Below are 23,772 nucleotides of genomic sequence, written 5' to 3'. Positions count from 1 at the left end.
GACAGTTTTGATAGAGGTGTCTATGCGAAATAGAGGAACTTTGAGATCAAATATGATTCTAGTGAGCAACAAAATGGTTCAAGTAAATAAAGGTAATGAACCATGTACTACTTCAAGTCAAGAATATGGTGATTCTCAGGCGAAGAGTTCAGGTATGCAGGAGTATCTACTTGCTAGAGACAGAGATAGACGTCCTATCAAAAATCTAGAGAGATATGGCTTCAACTGCTCTCCATATTAGTTCAGAAGATCCATGTAGCTTTCAAGAGACTATAAAGAATTAGGAGAAAGAACAATGGATGAGTGATATGATGGAGAAGATGTAGTCTCTACACAAGAACCAAACTTGGGAGCTTGTCCCATTTCTACCAGACAAGTGTGAAAATGAGTGTACAAGAGGAAGCCAACAGTATCAGAAAAAGAAGGGGGAAATTCAAGGCTCGTCTTGTAACAAAAGAGTATTCATAGTAGAAAGGGGTCAACTACAATGAGATTTTCTCCCCAATGGTGAGACACACTTCTATTAGGACAGTGTTTGCCTTAGTAGCCAGCCGAGATATGCACTTATGATAGATGGATGTGAAGACTGCCTTTCTTCATGGTGAATTAGAGGATAAATTTTACATAACATAACCAGAAGGGTTTAGTGCAGCTGCACAAAGTCACTTGGTTTGCAAGTTGAAAAACTCTCTATATAGGTTGAATTAGTCTCCTAGAGAGTGGTACAAGTGGTTTGACACTTATATGTTGAAGTTTGGTTACAAGCGACGTGTGTATGATTGTTGTGTTTATGTGAGAAGCATTGTTGATGACTCTTTTATTTTTCTACTACTTTATGTTGATGATATGTTAATTGCTGCTAATCATTTGAGTGATATCAATGAGCAGAAAGTCATGCTAGGTAAGGAGTTTGGCATGAAAGATATAGGGGTTGCTAGGAAGATTCTTGGGATGGAGATTCACATGGATAGGATAGCTAGAAAACTATGGCTCTCCCAGCAAAGCTATGTTGAAAAGATTTTAGAGAGATTTGATATGAGCAATGCTAAAGTAGTAAGTACTTCATTGGCAAATCACTTCAAGCTTTCCCTAGATCAGTGTCCAAAGATAGATGAAGAGAAGAAGTACATGTCAAAGGTTCCATATGCTAGTGCAATGGGTTTCTTGATGTAAGATATGGTTTGTACTAGACCGGACTTGGCACAAGCAGTTAGTCAAGTATGCAAGTACATGTCAAAACCAAGGAAGCAACATTGAGAAGTAGTCAAATTGATTCTTAGATATTTGAAGGGGACTACATGTCTCGGTATTATGTTTGGCAGCCAATAGAGTAAGCCTTCAGTTGTTGGTTATGTTGATTCAGACTATGCAAGAGACTTAGAAGATAAAAAGTCCACAACAGAGTTTGTCTTTACCCTTGTAGGTGGACCAATTATGTGGAGATCGTCAGTTCAGTATGTTGTTGCTAAGTCCACAACTGAAGTAGAGTACATGATAGTTGGTGAAGCTTCTAAGGAAGCCATGTGGCTTATGGGGCTGATAAATGAATTAGGCATTGAACAAGGTGGAGTTTCGCTGCATTGTGATAGTCGGGATGTTATCTTCTTGGCAATGAACCAAGTACTCATGCTAGGACCAAACATATTGATGTGAGATTTCATAAGATCAGAGAGTTAGCAGCTTATGGGCATATACTTTTACAGAAGATTCACATTTCAGAAAATGCAGTTGATATGTTAACCAAGTCTGTCACCGTGGACAAGTTCTTGCATTACCTAGCTTGCTGAACATTAAATGATGCTAGACTATGGAGTTCCCCCAACCCAATGGCGAAAGATAGAGATTGATGATATTCGCCAAGGTGAGGATTGTTGTGCAATGACTCATATTCTCTAGAGAACAACAATACAAGTTATGAGTTTGGGTTGATGTAAATGAGTTGAGGTAGTGAGCTATATGTTTATGTTATGTAAACCTAATGTAACAAGGAGAACAATAGCGGGACACAAATCTTTATTCTCTAATACATAGTGGTAGTATTTCAACATTCCTAAGGATATAAGCACAATTTGCCGAACCTTATTACCAAATTTCTTATATTATTCTTTTACCTCTACTCTTTTATTATTTGATTGTTCGCTTGTTCCTGTATTCATACCAAAACTTAAGATCTATTATTTTACTACTCCTTTTTATATATTCTTATTACTATCAACTCTCAAGTCGAGTGAAAGTATATGTTCCTCAATTTCTGTTGCAAATGAAAGAATAGTGAAGCACACGCGCTCATGAACTATAGGACCCAATTCTTTATAGTACATATTCTTTTTAAAATACAAGCAACCTTGTATTAAAAATATGACACCTAGAAGAGATAATGAGAGATTATGGTTGTAATAGACAAATATTATGGAATGTATTAGTTGCCTTGTTTTTTGGGTTTGCATGTTTTCAAACACCTGTACCATTCTCTTCAACATTAAAATACTAACTTTGCTATAATTTATTGATCAATATTTTATTTGGCACAACCATACCTCATCTCCCAAGTTATAAAATATGTTTATTTTTTTATCTAAAGTTTTCTCAAGTACATTTGTGTTATAGAAAACTGAGATATAATGATTGGGTCATCTTGGATTATTCCAATCCAGATGATGAAGTTAACTTCAACTTTTCTCAATCCTATTTGACTTTTTATTCTTAAGGAAAATTCTTCCCTTGTTGATTAATTAAGTGCACCCTTAAGAAAAGCTATTTTCGTTTACTTTTTACCTTTGAATCTAAATGCTTTTCCCACACTGCCATTAGGTTTTCTTAGTTATAATATTAATTAAGATTGAAGAGTCAAAATTTCATTATATATGCATAAATATTTATATACAATAAGTATATTATATATCATTTCATTTGTATTATTTATATTTAAATGTAAAAAATAATTAGATATGAGTTATGTATAATGAAATGACAGTCTAAAAAAAATTTATACTATTAGTATATGCATTTTGTTCCCCTCAAATTCCTAATGTTAACTGCATACTGTGTTAACCAAATATTGAACTTTGGTGTGAAATAAAAATAAAAATAATATGATCATTTTTAGACTAGCATATTCTTTTTGCTAATTTTATTATATTATTACTTAATATTTGGAGATTAAGATGAATGCAACAAGTATGTTTTCAGCAACCCTAAATAGACCAAACAATACTTTCCATCTATGTATCATGTGGTTGTTTATTGAACTGTGGTGTCATATTTATCATAAATTTTGAGCATATTCAAATGCTAAAATAATTTTCACACCACATATGATTAGAAAGAGTGGACTTTTATAGAATCATCACTTTTATTAAATGTAGTCTACAAATCATGTGATATTTTTTATACAAACAAATCATATGATACAATCCTTCTTTTCATAAAGAAAGATATGTATTTGAGTGAAAAAACATTTCATGCCACATTTTAACTTAAAACATTATCACACTGAATTTATAAATTTATTCACTTATATATTTTTTAATTAGTCTATTTATATGTAGCACAAGCTTTTTTACTACATTAACTTATACTTGAAATACTCAACAATATATTCTAGAAAGAGATCACAGGATAAATTTATGACTTTATAATCTGAATTATACCTGAATAGTTAGGATTAAAAATTACTTAATAAAAAAGTTATCATATTAAAGTAAGATTAATTAATTCACATTAAATATTCTCATTTTCACAATAACAATTGTTCACACTTAATTCACTTCATATATTTGAGAGAGAATCTACTTACTTCACGAATAAATTAAAAAAAAAATTATTTCATGTATTAAGTCATTTAGAAATGTTAATTAATGTATAGATATAAACAATTAAATTTTTATAAAATAAATATGTAAAATATGGAATATGTTTTTTTAAATAATATATAATATGAAAGTCAAAATAAAAAGAAGTATTTTTTATTTATAAAAAATAAATAAAAGTAATGATGACTACATGACTTTGGAGAGCCACAACAAACATCATGTGACACCACATCAATTTCCCACACACTACATTCTGTGCCGCTATTCAATACCCTTTACTCACCCTTTCATCCATTACCATGCCAAATATTGTGCCAACATGGTGGACAATATCAGCCACAGATTCAATTGCATTATTCAAATGATTTTTATTTGCAAAAAGAAGAAGCAACTTATGTTCAATATTATTTACTAGATACAAACATTTAATCTATAATATATATATATATATAACATTTGCCTATTAAAAAAGTTGTCTAAGATTTGTGAAATGTTATATGCATCTTAACGATGAACTTGGTTTATTTCCATAAATCCAAAGGTTGTAAAAGGGTATATTTAGTTTTAAAAAAAATAAAAGTTGATATTATGTAATCAATATTTATTGTGTAAAAATTAAATAAGGGGTCAACTAAAGGTTCAATATTTATTTAAGGTTTGCATTCATGGGGTTGGTTTAGAACTTATAAATGCGAGGGATTATTTTGTGCCGATATTGTCGGTAAGTCATTCCATTCAATAATTTATGAATATAATATGTGTATACCGACAATATAAAGATTCATATATAATCAATGTATGATTCACTATTCATTTGCGTTATTTTTTATTTAAAAGTCGATGATAAATAAATGTGAATGGTGAGTAATAGAATGATATTGTAAAAATCTCTTACACTACCAATGTATACACATTTTCTCATAATTTATAATTAGTGTAATTATGATTAAGTGGCCCTCTAGTGCAATTCTTGTTGTAGCAATCCATTACCACATAATAATAAAAAAATTGACAAGAAAATCTAGTACTAACCTTAATATTAATTAATTAATTATATATAAATGAAAAATAATTTATGAACTTGTGACATAACTACATAAGGGTTTTTTTAGGTTATTAACCTATTGTTTATATGTCAAATCATTATATTGACTACTAAATTAAAGTGTAACACACAGTAATCGAAGGATTATATATTAATCATATGAGAAAATTGATGATATATTAATATTGAAATCAATATAATTCTAAATTTAACACACAAGTTTCAACAGGAATTTGGGATTGAAGGGTTGAGACTGACGGGTTAGAAAAGATGAGGAACATTTGTTCCAAAATATCTCTTAACTTAAAATTTTAATTATTAAATATTTATTTTAATCAATTACAATTCATTCACATGAAGTTACATATATTGCGATATAGAAGATGTGCTTCTATAAAAGATAAAGAAAAATGAGATAAAAAATACTCTAAATTACTCAATTACGTTTTTCTATTTCGAAATTTTTAAAAAATACCAAATGAATAAATACAAACCCAGATGTCAATTTTCCATTATAAACCATGTTTAGTCTTATTTCACCCGTTTTTTTATTACATAGACTCGATTAACTGTGAATTAGTTTAATTAAAATACAACTTTTCGTACTTAGTAGCAATATTTTTTCTATTTTGCGAGTTCTTAGTTCATTTTGAAGTTTAGTTTTGCCATATTCGGTAACAGCTTTTTATAAATTCTCCTACTACTGCTTAAAAAATAATAAACAAAAACTAAATAAATGCATTTATGCCTTAGTAATATATAAATCATTCAATACTTACAAAAGTATTCATATAGTGTTTAGCTTAACTTTCTCATTAGTGGATATTAAATTATATTTAATAAAATATTAAAAGAGCATTAAAGTGAGTTAATTATTTAATTTATACTTTTAATTTGTTTTGACCAAATAAAACATAAGTTATTTTTCTACCCAAAAAAACATAAGTTATTTTTCTACCCAAAAAAACATAAGTTATTTTCTGTTAAACAAAGGACAAATTAAGTGAAACTAAATACAAGATGTCCAAGTGAACGGTAATTGTTTTTAAAAAGGTACATGATTTGACCTTAGCGAAACCAAACACATGTTCTATTTTTAAAAGGCATGGTGGTAGACGCTTTTTAGTAAAAAAATAATAAGAAAGTGACACTTAACAAATATATTTTTATTGTGCCAATAGACACATCTTTATATTATTAAGTTCCTAATATTAATTAGCATAATTTCAAAAGAGTTATGAATCATTTGTTGGAAGAGACAGTCACACAATAAAAAAAAATTAATTCATTGTTAAAAGACAAATGAATACTTTTGGTAATACATAAAAATGAGTTGTGTAGCATACGATAAAAAGAGTTCTACGAGGACGAGACTATTCTCATACCATATTGTATAGTTATTAATAATAAGTTTAGATGATGGATGAGAGTTTCACTAATCTTCAAATGTAGTCTAGCTCTATCAATAGAGATGCGCTCGCGAAAAGTAGATGCATCTTGTTGATATAATCGCATATAAAGAGTTGTAAGACTCCTCTCATTCTGGCATGTATATTCATGTATCCCTCCGCCTATAAGCAACTGCATGGAGCCAACCCATTTCACGCATAGGTCACATATCATATGAATGGATGAACTCATAGATCTAATGTCTTAAAATTTTGGGTTAGTGATTTCAAACTCACTTATATACTTCTTTCATACTCTATCGAAGAACACTAACCTATGGATGATATTCCAACACACATGTCCATCGCTTTGGCCTATTTCGTCCCTTAATCACATCATGTTAGAAGATGATATGTCACTTTGATACCATTTGTCATATTCTTAGTTACCCTATGGATTTACGATCGTCCCATAGACCAATATAAGTATTTTCATCATGATTTGCCATCACTCACACTCTTCCCAAGAAAACTTCTCAAGAATTGCTTCACATAAAACACATTTAATCATGATTTTTTGGTACATAAACAAATTTAATCATGATTTGGTAACAAATGTAACCTTTGAAAGAAGGATTTGGTATCCAATTTCTCTCTGAATGACTAGAAAATGATGGATTACCCTATGTCTTAATATATTATAATAATAAATAATGAAATAAAGGAAATATTAAATAAAATGAAGCAAGTTATGGAGCCCACATAAACACCTACACAAATGCAGCAGAAGGATATAGTCTAACCATGTAGAATTTAAGAACACTCACCAGACATTGCTGTTTCCTCTCTTCTCTTCTCCATAAACCTGAACGCATTTACTTCTCTTCATTCAACCAAATTAATTTCATTTCCATCTCATTCATCATTCATTAATCCCCTCACCACACTTCACGTGCTCCTCACGTGACTCTTCTCCTTCTTCTCAAAACAACAACAAAAACATATAAAGATCCTCTCTTCCCCGAAAATCATATTCATGTATTTAACCGATCAAATTTCATTAAGTAATATGAAAATATTAGTTTTTATTTTTATGGCTTTTACTTTTAATTAAGTGTCAGTTTTTTATTGGATAGAGATAGAAAAACAAGCAAAAAAATGATATACATGATATCTATTTATAGGAAAGCACATCTTCTGTCTCAATACATGTTAATTCACATAACTTTTTAATCTCGTTGATCAGAAAATATCATATATGTTAAATTTCGATTTTATTTTTCTGACCAACGAGAATAAAAAAATAAATGGAATGCGAGAAACTTTGAGACAACAAAATGAAGCTCCCACTCACACAACCCATGAAATAAAAACAACACACTTACTTACGTTGCACCATTTTTTCCCTTTTCTTGTTTCTGAAACCTTTTTTTCTAACAATGTCTTCTCCTCCTCCATTATCATTAAACGTCGTCGGATCAGACACCTTTATCCCACTTTCATCTTCCACTTCACGCCGTTCATCATCTTCGTTAAAGAACCTCAGCCCAACCATTCTCATCATTGTAACCGTCCTCGCCGTTACCGTTATCGTTTCCTTATCAATCTGCTTCCTAATCCGTCACCTTAACCGCCGCTGCCTCCGCCGCCTCTCCCATTCCTCCTCCGCCGTCCCCTCATCCGCCGCTGCAACTCCGATCTTCACATCCAGCCGCCGCATTTCGCCGGAAATCACTCCATCCTCTATAATTGACTCACTCCCTTTGTTCACGTTTTCCTCCGTCACTCGCCGCTCCGCCACCGGCGCCGCTGACTGCGCCGTGTGCTTGTCGAAGTTTCAAGACCACGACCTCCTCCGCCTCCTTCCGCTCTGCTGCCACGCGTTCCACGCGGAATGCATTGACACTTGGCTACAGTCCAACCTCTCCTGTCCGCTCTGCCGATCCGCCATTGTCGCCGCCGATAACGACCTCGCCAAGATTCTCCGGTCGTCATCCTCCGCCGGAAGCGACAGTTTTCGAGTTGAGATAGGGAATGTGAGCCGCAGAGGAACCGCAGCAGCAACGGCACCGGAGGATTCCGTTTCCTCCACCGCCGATGATGCTCGTAGTGGCGGCGCGGGAACGAGGTCATATTCCATTGGATCGTTTGAGTACTTAGTGAATGAGGAATCAGAGGTTCCTTTCAGTAATGCTCACCGGAGAAGCGTTTCAGATCAAAAGGATATTCCGATTCCGGCGGAGTATTCGGTGACTCAGAATGAAGCATTTCTTGCCGGAGATGTTGCCGGAGTTAGAAACTGGCTTAAGGATTACGTGGATAGAATTTCAGCTTCAATATCGTCGAGAACGGTGTCGTTTAGAAGCTCTGGAAGATTTGGCGGGAGTAGTAGAAGAAGCGACGTCGTTCCAGTAAGTGTTGATTATGACATTGAAGGTAACAGAATTGGTGAAGAGATTAGCGAAATGTTTCGTTGGATTTCAGGGGTATGATCGTAATATTACGTAAAACATTTTCTAATTTTTTTATATATTTTTTTAATTTTTCAATTTTCCCCCCATAAATATTACTTTAGCATTTCGCTTTAATTCAATGTTTTACCATGAACCAAATTAGTGTAAACTTGAATCCATGTAGATAATATATATAATATTGTGCTCATATTATAAGATGAAAATATACAATTTAAATTCGAATCAATGTATGTATATATTGTGACTGCATATTAATAAAAAGATGAAGTATTAAATATATATAAATTTTTAATCTAACAATACATAAATATTACACTCTTATTATTTTTAACATAATTCGTTATAATTTTATTTCTATTTTTTTATATAAAATCTGATTGATTGTTGAGTAGTTTGGATATAGTGGAGGGATGATATTTTGGGATTGAAAGATGGCCTAATCCTTTATATATTGAAGTAGTTATTATGATATTTAAATAGTTGTAAGGTAACAATATGATAAAATAACAGTATAAAATAATTTCTACAAATAATATATCATAATTAATTCTAGTACGCACAAAATAATTATGCATAAAAATATTTCGACTTCATTCTTCTTGGTAATTTTAATTTTAATTTTATAAGAGTAAAATACAAAGTAGGTTTTATGTTAAATTTTTATATGGATAAACTTACATACAAAATTTGTATCACTTCATGTATCATATATTTTTCATTCGTTAGAAAAGTAATTTATGAATTAAATATATATTAATTTTATATTTTCCGACCAATGAAAATTACATAATACATAGAATGATATAAACTTTAGGACGAAAGATGTATTCTCATTGATCACTAACATGTATAAAATTAAAACTAAAAGAGTTGAAGAGGATTATATTTTTTTTTCAAAAACAAAAAGCTAAAAGACATAAGAATGACAAATGATGAATCTTTGACATGTTGCTCAAAATGTATCATAAGGATGAATCTTTTGAAAATGTAATATTACTGCATGTAGCCAAACAAATAGAGATTAATTATATTACAAACAAAAATAATTACTACTGCTTCTCGAGTTCTAGGGTTTATTTTAGAAAACAATCATTAGCCTGATAAGATAAAAAATTGCACAAAATAAAAAATAAATTATAACATTAAAAAATGAACCTAAAATTTATGGAGTTTTTACCCGAGAAAATAGAAATAAATAAGGGGGTTATGTGATTTATGGTACTTTTTGGAAGGAGGAAAAGCATAAGGGGGGTTTGGTGTGGAAAAAGATCAATTGTCTCCAATCGTGTCTTATTTTCTGTTTTAAATCCATCACATTTTGCTATATGAATTAAATAAAGATTGTAAAAATAAAAAGTCACGTTTTGATTGATTTGATATATAGAATATGACACCGTTCGAAACAAGTGATCCGAATCCATTTCTTTAGATAGGAAGAGAAGGCATGTAATTAATGGATATCTCATTTATTGTTAGGTTACCAAACATTTTAATGGAGAAGGTCCAACGTCTGCCTCAATTTTCGGCCTTCTGCTACATTTATTAATCTTTATACAAAGATGAAAAACTGTATACACCGATAGTATATGAGTTTTATACATTATCAGTATATTATTTACCATCTATATTTAATCATGATCGATTCTTAAAGTAAAATCAAATAAATAAAAAATAATATAATTAATTATATAAATCTTTATACTGACAATATAAAAGTATTAAATGAAATCAAGTTAGTATTAATTATCACATATACTACATGTTCCTATCATAACCTACATTTCTCTATTCTTTTTTATTTATTTATTTTTACTCTTTCATCTAAACAAGATTTAAAATTATGACTATCATATTAACTTACACAAAAATCTAAGACCACTTCTACAGATATAGGAGATGAAAGGTTATCATGAATTGAATGTGAAATATAGGAGATGAAAGGTTAGGTTATTATTTTGTTATATAGAGATATTTTCTATAGTATTGAAAATAATATTTGATTTAATATTTTAAAAATATGAAAATTAATAATTTAATAATTTTAAAATGATTCAATAGTGTAGCAGTCGGTAGCACAATATGATTATTATAGAAATTGTATATATGGTTTACATTTTATATTGGTAATTAACCTACTTATAAAAAATATTTTTAATATTTTCGATTAATGTATACATTGCTCTCACTGCTTAAATTTTGTGTGTTTGGCAATAAATATATATTGACTTTTGTATATATTTTTATTAAATTTAGAACAATATACTATACTTGCTGGATGGTATTTTGTAATAATCAAAGGAAAACTTACATTCGAGAAATAAATAATTCACTTTTGACACTCTTATTGAAGAAATAAAAAAACCTATCGATTAAGAAAGTATAGCTTATAATCAACACAAAGAAAATTTAGCCGAAACTAAAACCAAAATCAATATTTAATGGGTGTATTTCATGTCGAAATTTAATGTTGATTGGATCCACTATATTTCTAAATTGTAAATAACATTATTTATTCTTAAGTTTACATTCCTTTTTTATTTCCTTGATCCATTAAAGGTTAATATTATTTATTATAAGATGACATAACTTTTTAGGGCTTATTCTTTTTTCTAATTTTTGGATACTTTGTCTAGGAATCCTATTTTACTTGTAGAAAAAGCAAACCAAGTTGAAATCACAAACACAATACTCATGATATTCATGAGCAAACTTTGGTAAACTAAGTTTTAAAAAGGACTATGATTGATCCATGAAACTAGTACGAATATTTACTTTCCCTCTATTTCAACATAAGGACTATAAAGAGGTGATAATATTTGTGGAAGGTGGTGATGGCTGAGGGAATAAATTGATATTAATGGTTAGTTGATAAGTGATAACCTCAACTTAGGTTATCATGTCAATTAACTAAAAAAGTTAAGTACTTAGAATGCAAAATAAAACAATGAGGTTAATATATATGTACCTATGGTATAAAGTTTTTATATGGTTCGTATATCATTTATTATTTATGTGTATTACTTTTATTCAATAGTTAAAATAATCAAGATTTGAATTATGGACGACGTTATGAGAATATGAAAAGTTGTTATATGAAACCATACTAGCATACAAAAAATTAATGAAAAATGCAACTTAATCTCTGAAGTATAGTTTATATCTTAGTTCTCAATGTTTAAAAATATGGATTTTTGATCCTTCAACTTTTTTTTTGTAAAATTTGTAAATGGGCCGATCAATTTGCAACATATGGATTTCTCCAAATAGATGGTGGAAACTTTGGGATGATCCTTTCAAAAGAAAATTGTGTTGGAGTACCAAATGAGTAAAACCATAGAATGAGTAATGAGGAAGAAAGTGTCAAGGTTAATAAAGTTTGGTATCAAAAAGTGGTAGGAGAGTTGATAATGTAAAGCCCACATTACACTAAATTTTACGAGCTGAAATCCTCTCTAGTAATGGATTCTACTAGAATATGAGGTAAATAGAAGTTTCATATTTTTTATTTATAAATAATTTAATATATGGATAATTAAAAATAATTATATATCATATGTTACTATTTACGTTTAGTATTGAACTCTTTCGTATTAAAAAGGATATGAGGTCAAATTTGACATATGGTGTGAGCATGATAAGCCATTCCATGAATCATGCAAGAGACATATTCAAATCAATTGAACTATTCTAGTGTATCTCATGGCTTCGGGAAAAGAATTATTAATTAAAAGAGGAGGAAAAGGATTAATAGTTAGAATTTCCAACTATGACCATAGAATTTGTGAATTTTTTAGGATGGAAATCATTCTAGATGATATCAAGATCAAGCACAAAGCCCAAAGTTGTTTTTTTATAACAAGTTAGTATTTATAATAGCTCACAATCATGCAGAAGTTGACTTTCAGTCTTATTTGTTCTGAGTGTCAGTTTTGTTGAGGAGCTCCTTCATACTCTCCGAAATTGCAATAACTCGATTCTGTTATGGTGTCGTTTGGGCTTTGTTGATCCTTCTTTATGGAGTAATCATTCTTTCATCAGGTGACTAGTGGATAATTCTAAATTCCTTTTTCGTAGTTTGTTTTTAACAGGTATTTAGTAGGCTTGGAGATGGAGGAATAACACTATCCTGGATTTTTTGGCCTGAGATATTAACCTTGCGGCTTCTAGTGTGCATTAGAATTTTAGAGATTGGTTTGCTTTGTCAGATGCCAACATTGTAAATATTAAGCTTTCTCTTTTTCAATGGTCTTGTCTAGCAGTTGGGCAAGTGAAGCTGAATGTCGATAGTAGTTGTTCCATGAGATCTAATTTGATGGGAGGCGGTGACGCTATTCGCAACCATGAAGGACACTAGCTTATGGGTTTCCCTGTTGGCTTTGGATTTGTTATTACTATCGAAGCATATTTTATCGCAATGGAACAAGGTTTGATTTTGGCTTGTCATAGAGGTTTCTGAGATGTTGCGCTCGAGTATGACCGTCTGGAAGCTGTGCAAATCATTATAGAGGGTCTTGTGGTCAGATTTCACAAGATTTCTGAAGTGGTGAGTCGGATATGCAAGTTGCTTATTCGTTGCTGGGAGGTTCATATTCATTTTAGTTCAAAGGAAGCCAATGCCTTAGCAGATTTTATGGCTAAGACTGATGCCCTTCCGTGCTCAGCTTTTAAGATTTTGGCTTCTCCTCCGGCTGGTGCTTCAAAATTTTATAGGTTTAGTTCTTTCTATTTAGTTTTGTTTTTTCTTTCTACTGTACCAAAAACAAAAGCTCAAATCATGTTTTAGTATGATATGGTTGAACTGAGATATTATCCGGCATTGCATCCTCCGGTACTTGAAATTGAGGAAAAAATAGATTTGAAAATTATGAAATTTATTTAATTACAAAAAATTCAAAATTCAGACTCTTAAAATTTAATTATATCATATATCAACATCTCTATAAATCCTTCAAGTGCTGGAAATGATCTAAACTCAGTAGGATTAACCACAAAAAAATGACTAGAATTTGATGAGGAGAAACTCATTATTATATCATGTGCCTCATCGGGTTACCTAAAGAACATATAATAACATCATATCATTCATATAATCAGCCCTACCAGATGGGAAAAGCTTTGATATTTGTTGTTATAAATGAAAAAACTACAAAGAAATATGTATATCATACCGCACGAAAGTAGGGGTGTTCAAATTCAGACCGGTCCAACAATAAAACCGAAAATCGATCCAAAATATAGCGAAACCGCAAAAACCGAATGCATTTGGGTCGTGTTGGACTTATTTTTTAAAGACCGATTGGTCCGGTCTGGATTTTGGTTTCACCTCTTGGATGCAGACCGATTCAGACCGGACTGAAATAATATGTAAAGTTTAAGTGTGTAATACTTTTAAGTGTCTACCAAACTTATTCTGAAGTCCCAACTCCAAAATTGTATCTATATTTTATTTGTTATATTCTATAACACATACTTATATATATGTTGTTATGTTTTTTGATACACTTTTTTAGAACTTAAATCAATCTCATAACAAGTAAAGAGAATTCAAGTATTATTTTGATTAGGTGTTTTATTATCAATTTTATTGTTGTGAAGTATTATTGTTATTAATTATCGGTGAACACTATAACTGTTAAAATTACGTTGCAAGTACTCATATTATTGTTATTGATATCATGTTGTTTTGTTGTCTTTATTATTGATATCTTGTTATTGTTGTTACTATTTTTACTTTTATTATTATTGTCTTACTATTTATTACTATTTTACGATGTTGTTTACTTATACTATAATTGCACATTAAAAATTGTTGAGCCCTATTTTTATTGTTATTTTATGCTTAATATTTAGTCATTTTTATGAGTTTTGAATGTATGTGCAATTTCAATATTTTATAAAATAAAAAAAACTGATCTAAACCGAACTGAAACCGCATATTATATTTGGATTGAATCGAACATCTTAATATAAACAGACCAGACCGGTCCAGATCATATGTTAATTACATGTTTGAATTGGATTATTTTTTATCTAAAAACCGATTGAAATGACCGTAAACACCCTTACAAAAGTGGGAAAAAAAGTGATTGACAAGTACATGAACACACTGATTCTAATATAAAATAGCAATTACAATGTCAATGTATAGAAACTTACCCATAAAAGTGAACTTTCAAATAAACATCTATATCTAAAAGGAGAACCCTAATTTGATCTCTGACACTCATAATATTCCTTTAATTATTTTTTACTAAATGAAGAAAGATTATTAGATGAAAAAAGGAATACAAAGGAGACAAAGAGATCCTCCATATACCATGTCTTAGAAAAAAACACAATGGAGTGAAACCAACCATTATGAATATCTTCAATGTGTCTACATTAAAGAAACCATGATGCCATCAATCCCAAAACAGAACAAACAAAAACACTAAAATGAGTCCTTGAATGCCCACACCATTTTTTTTAACAGAAAAAAATGTATGTATCGGTAGTTTATGAGTTTTATACACTACTAATATATTATCTATTATTCATGTTTAATCATGACTAGTTCATTAAAAATTAATTCAAATGAATAATGAATGATATATTGACTGTGTATAAATCTTTATATTAATAAATATAAATATTATACTCTTTTTTTAATCAATGAAGTAAGCCAAATGATAGCTTCACTTCATGATAAATCTCTCTAAGGAAGAGAACAATTCAGGCTGAGTTAAAGGGTTTTGTATTGGGGTTTAACCTTTATGGTTTATATCCTCTATATATACTCTACAAATGTCAAAATGGCATTTCTTATTTATAGGGTTTGAGTACATATTATTATATAAAAAATCATAGGATATAATAAAATATATAGAAATGTAATTGTTTGGTTACATTGTTAATTTATCAAAAAATGTTTTTTTACTTACCAAACTAAGTTTTCTTTAATCACTCAAATTATTTGAGTGAATAAGTACACTTCAATAGCAAAATCATTATTTGTAACTATACCTATAAATAAAATCAAGACAAACTCCCAAAATGACTAATAAAATAAAAAAAGAAAAAAACAAAGAAAGGAGTAGTTTCAAGATTTAAATGAAGCTACCAACAACTACAACAAAAGCATGTTTGAAGAAAACTTTTTTCCCAATGTCTTAAATTTGAAGTGATGGTGGATGAAGCCACATTTTATATTGTGTTCACCACACAATTGTAGAAGAATGTGGTTGATGGTGTAGCAATAACATAACCAAAATATTAAAACATAGTGTATAATTTAAAATATTAATCTTTCATAATTTAATAAAGTACCAAAAGCAAACAACATCATGGAATTCCAACTTATTAGTCGATTTTCGGAAGGTAAAGAATGAAATGAAAATACTTGAGAACTATAAAATACACTCCTATAACATTCTCTCGTATTCATTATCCAATTAAAACTCAATTAAGTCAAGAAATCATGAAAGTCCATTCTAAAAGTAAAATCTATATCTTTCTCTTCCTCCTCATGATGAAAACTTATAGAGTTCCATTGTACAAAGAATTGGCAGAAGAATATTATATTGCTCATGGTTTAGTATATATAAAAACAAAAACATTAGAATATAATAATACACTAAAACCTAAACAAATCACCATTCATTCTTTCTTTCACAAAAATAAAATATATAAAATATATGCAAGAACAATATAATTACATCATTTACAATTCATATTTAATTATTGTTATCTCTTTAACAAAATATGTAATATAAATGAATTGTGAATGATATACTAACTATATTACATTAACACTGCATAATTATTACATTTTTCTTTCCTTTTCTACATAGATTACATGAAATATCTACATTATAAAACATATCCAAATAAACATCAAACACAATATGCAATGTGTTGTATCTGAGCATTTAAAAAAAGTATAAAAAAAAACTGTTCAGTATTTTGTCTCAAAAGATAAAATAAAAAAAATTTAATAAAAATCTGCAGAATAATGAGAAATGAAGCAAAGAAAACGTGAGCACATATAAAAAGGAAAGAAACTCAACGATTATGAGTAACTCTTCCAAAATCTGCAAACTTTCTAGAACGGTTCGCACAATATGATGTGTGGGTCCCACTCACCATAACCATTGGTGTGTTCCGATTCGGACTCGCTCGAACCAACGGACTCAAACATATAACCATTCCCGATAGCTTCTTTCCGGCGGAACCTAACCGTGACCGCCTCGCCGCAACCGCCGCCGTGTGATTCTCCAACGGTGAGTGATCTACATCGTTATAGAATTTATTCTCTGTTGAATTTCCTCGACTCGATTCTTCGCAATTTCGTTGTTTATTGTGCCGGTGAGGTGAGAGAATCGTCGATAACCACGACGGTGATGACGTTGATGCTGCCACTGACGAAGAAGGATCATCGCATGATTTGTTCGATCTAGATTGGAATAGGTTAGAGAGGTTCCACAACTTCCCTATCTTCTTCGACGACGTTGTTTTGCCTCCGTCGCATGATTCGGAGAACGACGGATCCACCAACGGCGTGCTGTAGAACGACCGGTTGAAACGTCGATCGTGATCGGTTTTCCGGCGAGGAACGTACGGCGAAACCGACCGTGGAAAATTCAAACCGACGGAGTTATCACAGTGATTGTTTTTAAGATCATCGGAGGAGCGTGGTGTAACACGCGCGTGTTGTTGGGCTTGGGCCTGGGCCTGGAAAATCGGTTCGAGACGCTCCCGGAGACATGAGGCACAAACGCCGATATTGCTGGTAAGATCATGTAAGTGTTTCTTACACCTCATTATTATTTAATAGGGCTTTCAATACGACGCCGTTTTTTGTATAGTTCCTGGTTGCGTTGAAAGAGATAGAGAAGAAGGTTTGTGGAGAGAATAATAATGGGAAATAGAGAAGAAGGTAAAATTGGGAGAGAGAAATTTTAGAGAGAGAGAGAAAAGTGGAAAACGACAGAGAAACTAAGTTTGTTATAAGAAAAAGAAAGTGTTTGTTGAATAACAACAACTCTTTTATTATGATCCAGCAATCTTTGAATTCATTTGTTTATTTTGTTGCTGATAATTGATTTGTTGATTGATTAGTCAGAAAATAGGAAATAATAAGATGCAACTAATTTGGGATTTTGAAATAAATTTGTTTAAAAAAAAAGAATGTGAAATGTGTTGAAGTTTAATATTTTTTGTTAGTATTTTTAGAAAGTATTTCCTCATTTTTAAGAAGTCAATAGAGTATAAAAATTGAATACAATTTAAAATGTTCATATCATGTCACAATTAGATTCTCACTATAACTTGGATCTCAATTTAAGTAGATAGAAAAGGATTTTTGGAAGAAAATTATTAAAAGAACAATTTGTAAGAAAGAATAGTATAGTAAAAAATGGAGAAAATAATTTAATCTCAATTCAATAATTGTATTGAAAAATTACTAAGAACTGGTTTTAAAATTAAAAATTAAATTAGGTAAGAAAAATGGGTAATATTAGGGATGACAATGGGTATTCGAAACCATGATACCAACAAAAAATACCTACAATAAGTTGGATTTGGATTCATATTTTTGAGCACGTAGGTAATTGAGACATGAGAGATTTTAAGACATATATTAAATGGGTCTGGTAGGGCGCACAGACCTATTGTACAATATATATATATATTAATATAGTGGGGATCTACATACTTTCTATCCTACAATTCTATCAATATCTAATAATTTAAATTTACTAACTAATTAAAATCATTAGATTCCTCTAGAATTGATGGATAATATGGAGAGTAAAACTTACTCTTAGATAACTGGATTCCTCCTCATATTAATAATTCATAACGTTATAATGTTAATGTGTTTATTATGATGTTAAACAATTATGTTATATTGATATGTATAATCTAATGTTTTGTTGATTGGACAATTCTTACTAAATCAATTTTACATCATAATGTTAAAATAATAAATTTAAAATGTGTTTAAAACTTTAAATATATCATATAGTTTTTTCTCTTATTGATTATCCAAATAACATAAGAGATTGTAGGAAACCAACACACAATTACATAAATTACTAAAATTATTTTAAATGTTTTTTAATTTGTCAGTACACATAAATTCACTGAGTACTCAATGACTCGTGGGTAGTAGACCTAGCGAATATTATGGAACGTATCTAAGTCTAAAAATAAAATAATATAATAGGTACAAATAATGTACTGCTCAACTTACACACATTGTCCTCCTTACTTAATATATAAAAATAGATTTAAAAAATACATATAGTTTATCTTGGTTTTATAAGGTAAGAAGACATATAAAATAAGATAAAACTAGGGATGGAAGAGTAGTAATTAGTGGGGTTGATTTTTGATTATACAAGGAAGGTAACATAATTATAATGATTAATGGATGTTATGTTTTGTCTTCTAGTAGTTGGTCGAATCTAGTCTTTAATAAAAACAATAGAAAATCAAAAGTTTATAAGATGAGAATGAAGTATCTCCTAGTATAAGGAGATAAGTTATTTTCTTCTGTCAGTGAAATCACGACATATGTTATGTTTCATTATTTTCTATAAAATTATTTTTAAAAATAAACAAAATGGCGTATATATCACATTTTTACTGGTTAGAGAAGATATATTATTTCTTGATATGAGGAGATACATTATTCTCGTTATAGAAACAAGTACACAAGTCCATATATTTTTATTTTTTGTTAATTATAAAATATATTAATAATTCTAAGGAAATATTGTTTAACTACCCTATAATGTAACGAACAAAAAAATATACTTAATTACACTATAATGTACTTATTTCCACATATATTATATTTTGTTTAACTTAATTACATTTATCACCATTTTTTTGTTACACTTATTTTTCTTATAAATGTAGTTAGTGTAATATATGACTATAAATTAGAGGTTTTTATAGGTGAAAGAATGAAAACTTAGTTTGTGACTAATGTAATTTTACTAAAACTTAGGATGTAAATGTAATTTAATTTAATTTTCTTAAAACAAGTATTATTACAAAATTAGATGGTTAAATCATTAAAAAGCAAACATTAGTAGTTCACTTCACTAATACTATACTATAAATGTTTCACTATGGGCACTAATGAGTTTTGAACTCAATTAAATAATAAAAGTTTTGTTTTCACATGATCTAACAAATAACAATTATAATATTAATATTGATAAACATAATTAGAAATAAATTATAATAATGATGGTATGCATAAGAACTATAAATGATTAATGATGCAATAATACTGTATAAAATTCGTATACTGTCATTAATATATTTTTTCTCTACTTTTATTTAAAGTATAATATCTATGCATTGACAATATAAATATTTGTATAAAGTTAATCTATCATCCAACATTTATTTATATTATTTTTATCTAAAAATTAATAATTAATAATATAAATATTTTATGTATACATATTTTCTCTCTTAAAGTTAATGGTCATTGATACATAAATGTAGATAATATTAAATAAGATAAAAAACTTGTATAAAATATTTCACATAAATGTGGATAATATAGTAACAAGATAATATAAAATCTTTCCAAGAATGTTAAACTCTTTAAAACTAATATATTTGTTATCATGATTACTAAGTCTTAGATGACGTGTCTTATCTAGTACCAGAATAAATTAACGGTAGCGAGAGTGGTGGGGTGGGATTTCTTCCTCCAAGCTTTTACAAAGTACGTGGCATATTCTGTTTCAAAATTTATAAACAAAAAACATAAATAAAGAAATTTAACGTTCTCTTTATTCTATCTATAGTAAGGGTTCATTTAAGAGTGTGTTTTTGGGTTGGAGATTTGAATATAGTAGTGAGGCGGTGTTTGAAGGATGAGTTACGTATCCTAAGATGAATTAGTTTCTTATCAAAAAGATATCATACCTTAAGTGCTTTGTAAATTTTGTTGTCGACTAAAAGCTAATAAATTTAATTGATAATTAATAAAAATAAATTCTTAACAAATCATAAATATGTCACACATGAAACTGAAATTAATTGTGGAGGTGAAGTTGGCTGCGCTTTAAAAAGTAAATGAATACAACATGATCCAGCGATATAAGGTCCTGCTAGATTTTCAGATAATTAAAAAATTAAGAGATTGATTCTTGAGATTAGCACTTATTAGGAAAGTTTAATTCGTTACTCATAGTGTGAGATAGTACCTATACAAAAAAAATAAGTGCACAAATGAATGGAAGTGTAAAGGCACAAATTGAAATATTGTGATTAATGTGTAAAATAATAAGATGTCATTTCTTATGTTTGAAGTGCAGAAATCAAGGGATGCATGATTAAAACTTCATACAACCATATAAAATTAGAAATATCATAAATATTCATGAATGAAATTTGCCAAACATAATAAAGTAAATATAATTTTCAAAATAATACTGACAAATATTCAATAACCCTGTGAAATGATATCCGGAATTATGGCAAATCAATAAAACAAATTTAAAAGGTAAGCAATAAAATGACCTCTTCAATATTGGAGATGATTTTTTCCACATATAAAATAGGATGTGGTATTCAATGTCTAAAATGCAAATAAAAATATCAAGGAATACAATACCAAGTCACATATGATAACAAAACATAAATATCAAAATGGATAACAATAATTAAGGAATGGACAAGTATTACAATAAATATAAATTTGAAGTAAGTATATTAAAATATTTAAATAGAATTATTTGTGAGAAAACAAGTTAAGGGTAATATCTAACAAGGTGGCTTCATCAAGGCATGTTGTAATGTTCAAACCATAATTTTTGACTAAGCACTTTCATATTTTGCGTGATGCTAATAATTACTGATGGAAAAGTGGAAACGTGTGATTTGACATAAATAGACAAAGTCTATACACTATATTGCTAAAAAAAGAAGAAACAAGATGCATGCAAGAATAAGTTTTATGTAGATGTATGTAGTAGGAGTTTTGTGCATTATCTACCACTTATGTTTAATTATTATTGACTCTTAATATAGTGACTATATAATAGATAATATAGTGACTATATAAATCCTTACATTAACAATTGCATAGATATTACACAATAAAAAATTGAAATTTATGTTTGTTTAAAAATCTTATCTATAAGCATATCTAAAGAGCATAGTCTAACAAATATTTTTTTAAATATATACATCTAATAGTAACAATTTAATTATGCTTGTTTACATTTAAAGTTAAATAATAATATTAGTTATGTTAAAAATATTATAATATCAATATTAATATATAATATAATTAAATATATTGTCCTCTTAAATTTTTATTTCCCACATGTATCTCGCACTAGAGGCAATCCTATCCAAGTTGAGAACATTTATAGGTATGTGAGACTAACTCTCTTAGTGAGTATTTTTTTCATCTACAAAACTCGAATTTAAGACTTTGCTTAAGGAGAATCAAACATATATCACTTGAATCAACACTCGTTGGTATTATGTATGTTATATGTTTTAGATTACCTAAAACATCACATATTAAATTAAATAGGATTTTCAAAAGTCAAACTTTAGTTTATTTATGAAATTTTTTGGTCGGACCGATTTATGTAAGATACACATATTCCTCTTGCATATTTTATAACATACGGCTATTAAATGTCGTAGTGCATAATACATACTTATACATTTTTTTGTAGCTTAAAGCATTAGTGTAAATCATTGGAAACCGTAATTTTTGACTAAGCACTTTAATAGTGATAATTACGGATGGAAAGTGGAAACGTGTGATTTACCTTAAATAGACAAAGTCTGTATCGTATATTCTTAAACAAATTTAAGTTTATGTTTGACCCTTTAAAAGTCAAGTATTTTTAAAAGTCTAGGCTAACAAACCTACTTATTATAAATAGAGAATAATGTATATTCTCATACAAGGAGATAATTTATCTCATCTAGCCAGTAAAAATATGACATGTGTACTATTTTGTTTAATTTTAAAAATATTTTTATAGAAAATAATGAAACATGACACATATTATGATTTCACTAACATAAAAAGATCTTCTTATACTAGGAAATACTTTATTTTCTTATAAATATATACATTTAACACTGCCAATTAAATTATCTTTTTATACATATTTTTACATTTAACTTCATATATGTTAATATTAATTATATTAAAATAACATGATATAAATATTAATATATGATATAATTAAATAAGTCTTTGAATGTACTAACAAACCTACTTTTAAATATACATATCTAACACTAACAAATAAATTATTTTCTGTATATATTTTTTACATTACAATTTCATATATAATAATATTAGTTATACTAAAATATTACAATTAATATATGATATAATTAAATAAATCATCATGTAAGGCTTATTATGTCTTTTTAAATTACCAAAGACTAGACTTATTAAGCTAAATAATATTTTCAAAAAGTCCTCACGAAATTTTTTGGTTCAACCTATTTATTTAGGTTAGATAATGGAGGAGGCTTTTACCTAATGTAACTACATAGATAAATATACATATTCTTATCATCACAAATGAAGAATATGTTTTTAGGATTGAACCCATGATGTGAAAGACATTCACATCATGACACAAACATTCTTACCGTTGTGCTCGACCTCAACATTTAAACTTTTCATTTTGCATATTTATAATAGAATGTTATTCATAGTTATTAAACTCGACTCAGATTATCTGGTCAGATTTGTCTGACTGTGAACTGGACACATAACGGGTTTGAGTCACTCTTCTATCCGGTTATGCATAAAAACTGTCATGAATCAGTTCGATATGGTCAATTTGAGTATAAAATCGTGACTCATCCTGTTAGACCAATTCGAGTCGATTACTTCAATTAGTTTTAAAAAAACATTAAAACCACATCATTTTGAGAGTAAAACATTTTGGTTCTTTTAACTCAGTGTAATTACATTTATCATTGTAATTATAGTTGTTATTTATTAATTTATCTTAGAATTGTTTTAATTGAGTTTGAAACTTCCCTTTGTGCCTTTG

At 29.1% G+C, this 23,772-nt stretch overlaps 2 protein-coding genes across 2 annotated transcripts; one reads left to right on the top strand and one right to left on the bottom strand.

The window, feature by feature from the left end:
* On the top strand, positions 7,599-8,833 carry LOC109324990 (E3 ubiquitin-protein ligase ATL4-like). Its single transcript, XM_019557129.1, has one exon. It carries the CDS (start codon positions 7,685-7,687, stop codon positions 8,735-8,737), a length of 1,053 nt encoding a protein of 350 aa, XP_019412674.1. The 5' UTR covers positions 7,599-7,684; the 3' UTR covers positions 8,738-8,833.
* On the bottom strand, positions 16,676-17,781 carry LOC109363669. Its single transcript, XM_019557119.1, has one exon. The coding sequence runs from the start codon at positions 17,516-17,518 to the stop codon at positions 16,760-16,762; it is 759 nt and encodes a 252-aa protein (XP_019412664.1). The 5' UTR covers positions 17,519-17,781; the 3' UTR covers positions 16,676-16,759.

Source organism: Lupinus angustifolius, chromosome LG01 (assembly GCF_001865875.1).
Source record: "Lupinus angustifolius cultivar Tanjil chromosome LG01, LupAngTanjil_v1.0, whole genome shotgun sequence".
In the NCBI taxonomy this organism is placed as follows: domain Eukaryota; kingdom Viridiplantae; phylum Streptophyta; class Magnoliopsida; order Fabales; family Fabaceae; genus Lupinus; species Lupinus angustifolius.
This window is presented reverse-complemented; position numbering and strand designations above follow the sequence as displayed.

What these genes read in the sequence shown, in the direction of transcription:
- LOC109363669 (XM_019557119.1), bottom strand. Translation starts at nt 17,518, where the DNA reads ATGAGGTGTAAGAAACACTTACATGATCTTACCAGCAATATCGGCGTT.
- LOC109324990 (XM_019557129.1), top strand. Translation starts at nt 7,685, where the DNA reads ATGTCTTCTCCTCCTCCATTATCATTAAACGTCGTCGGATCAGACACC.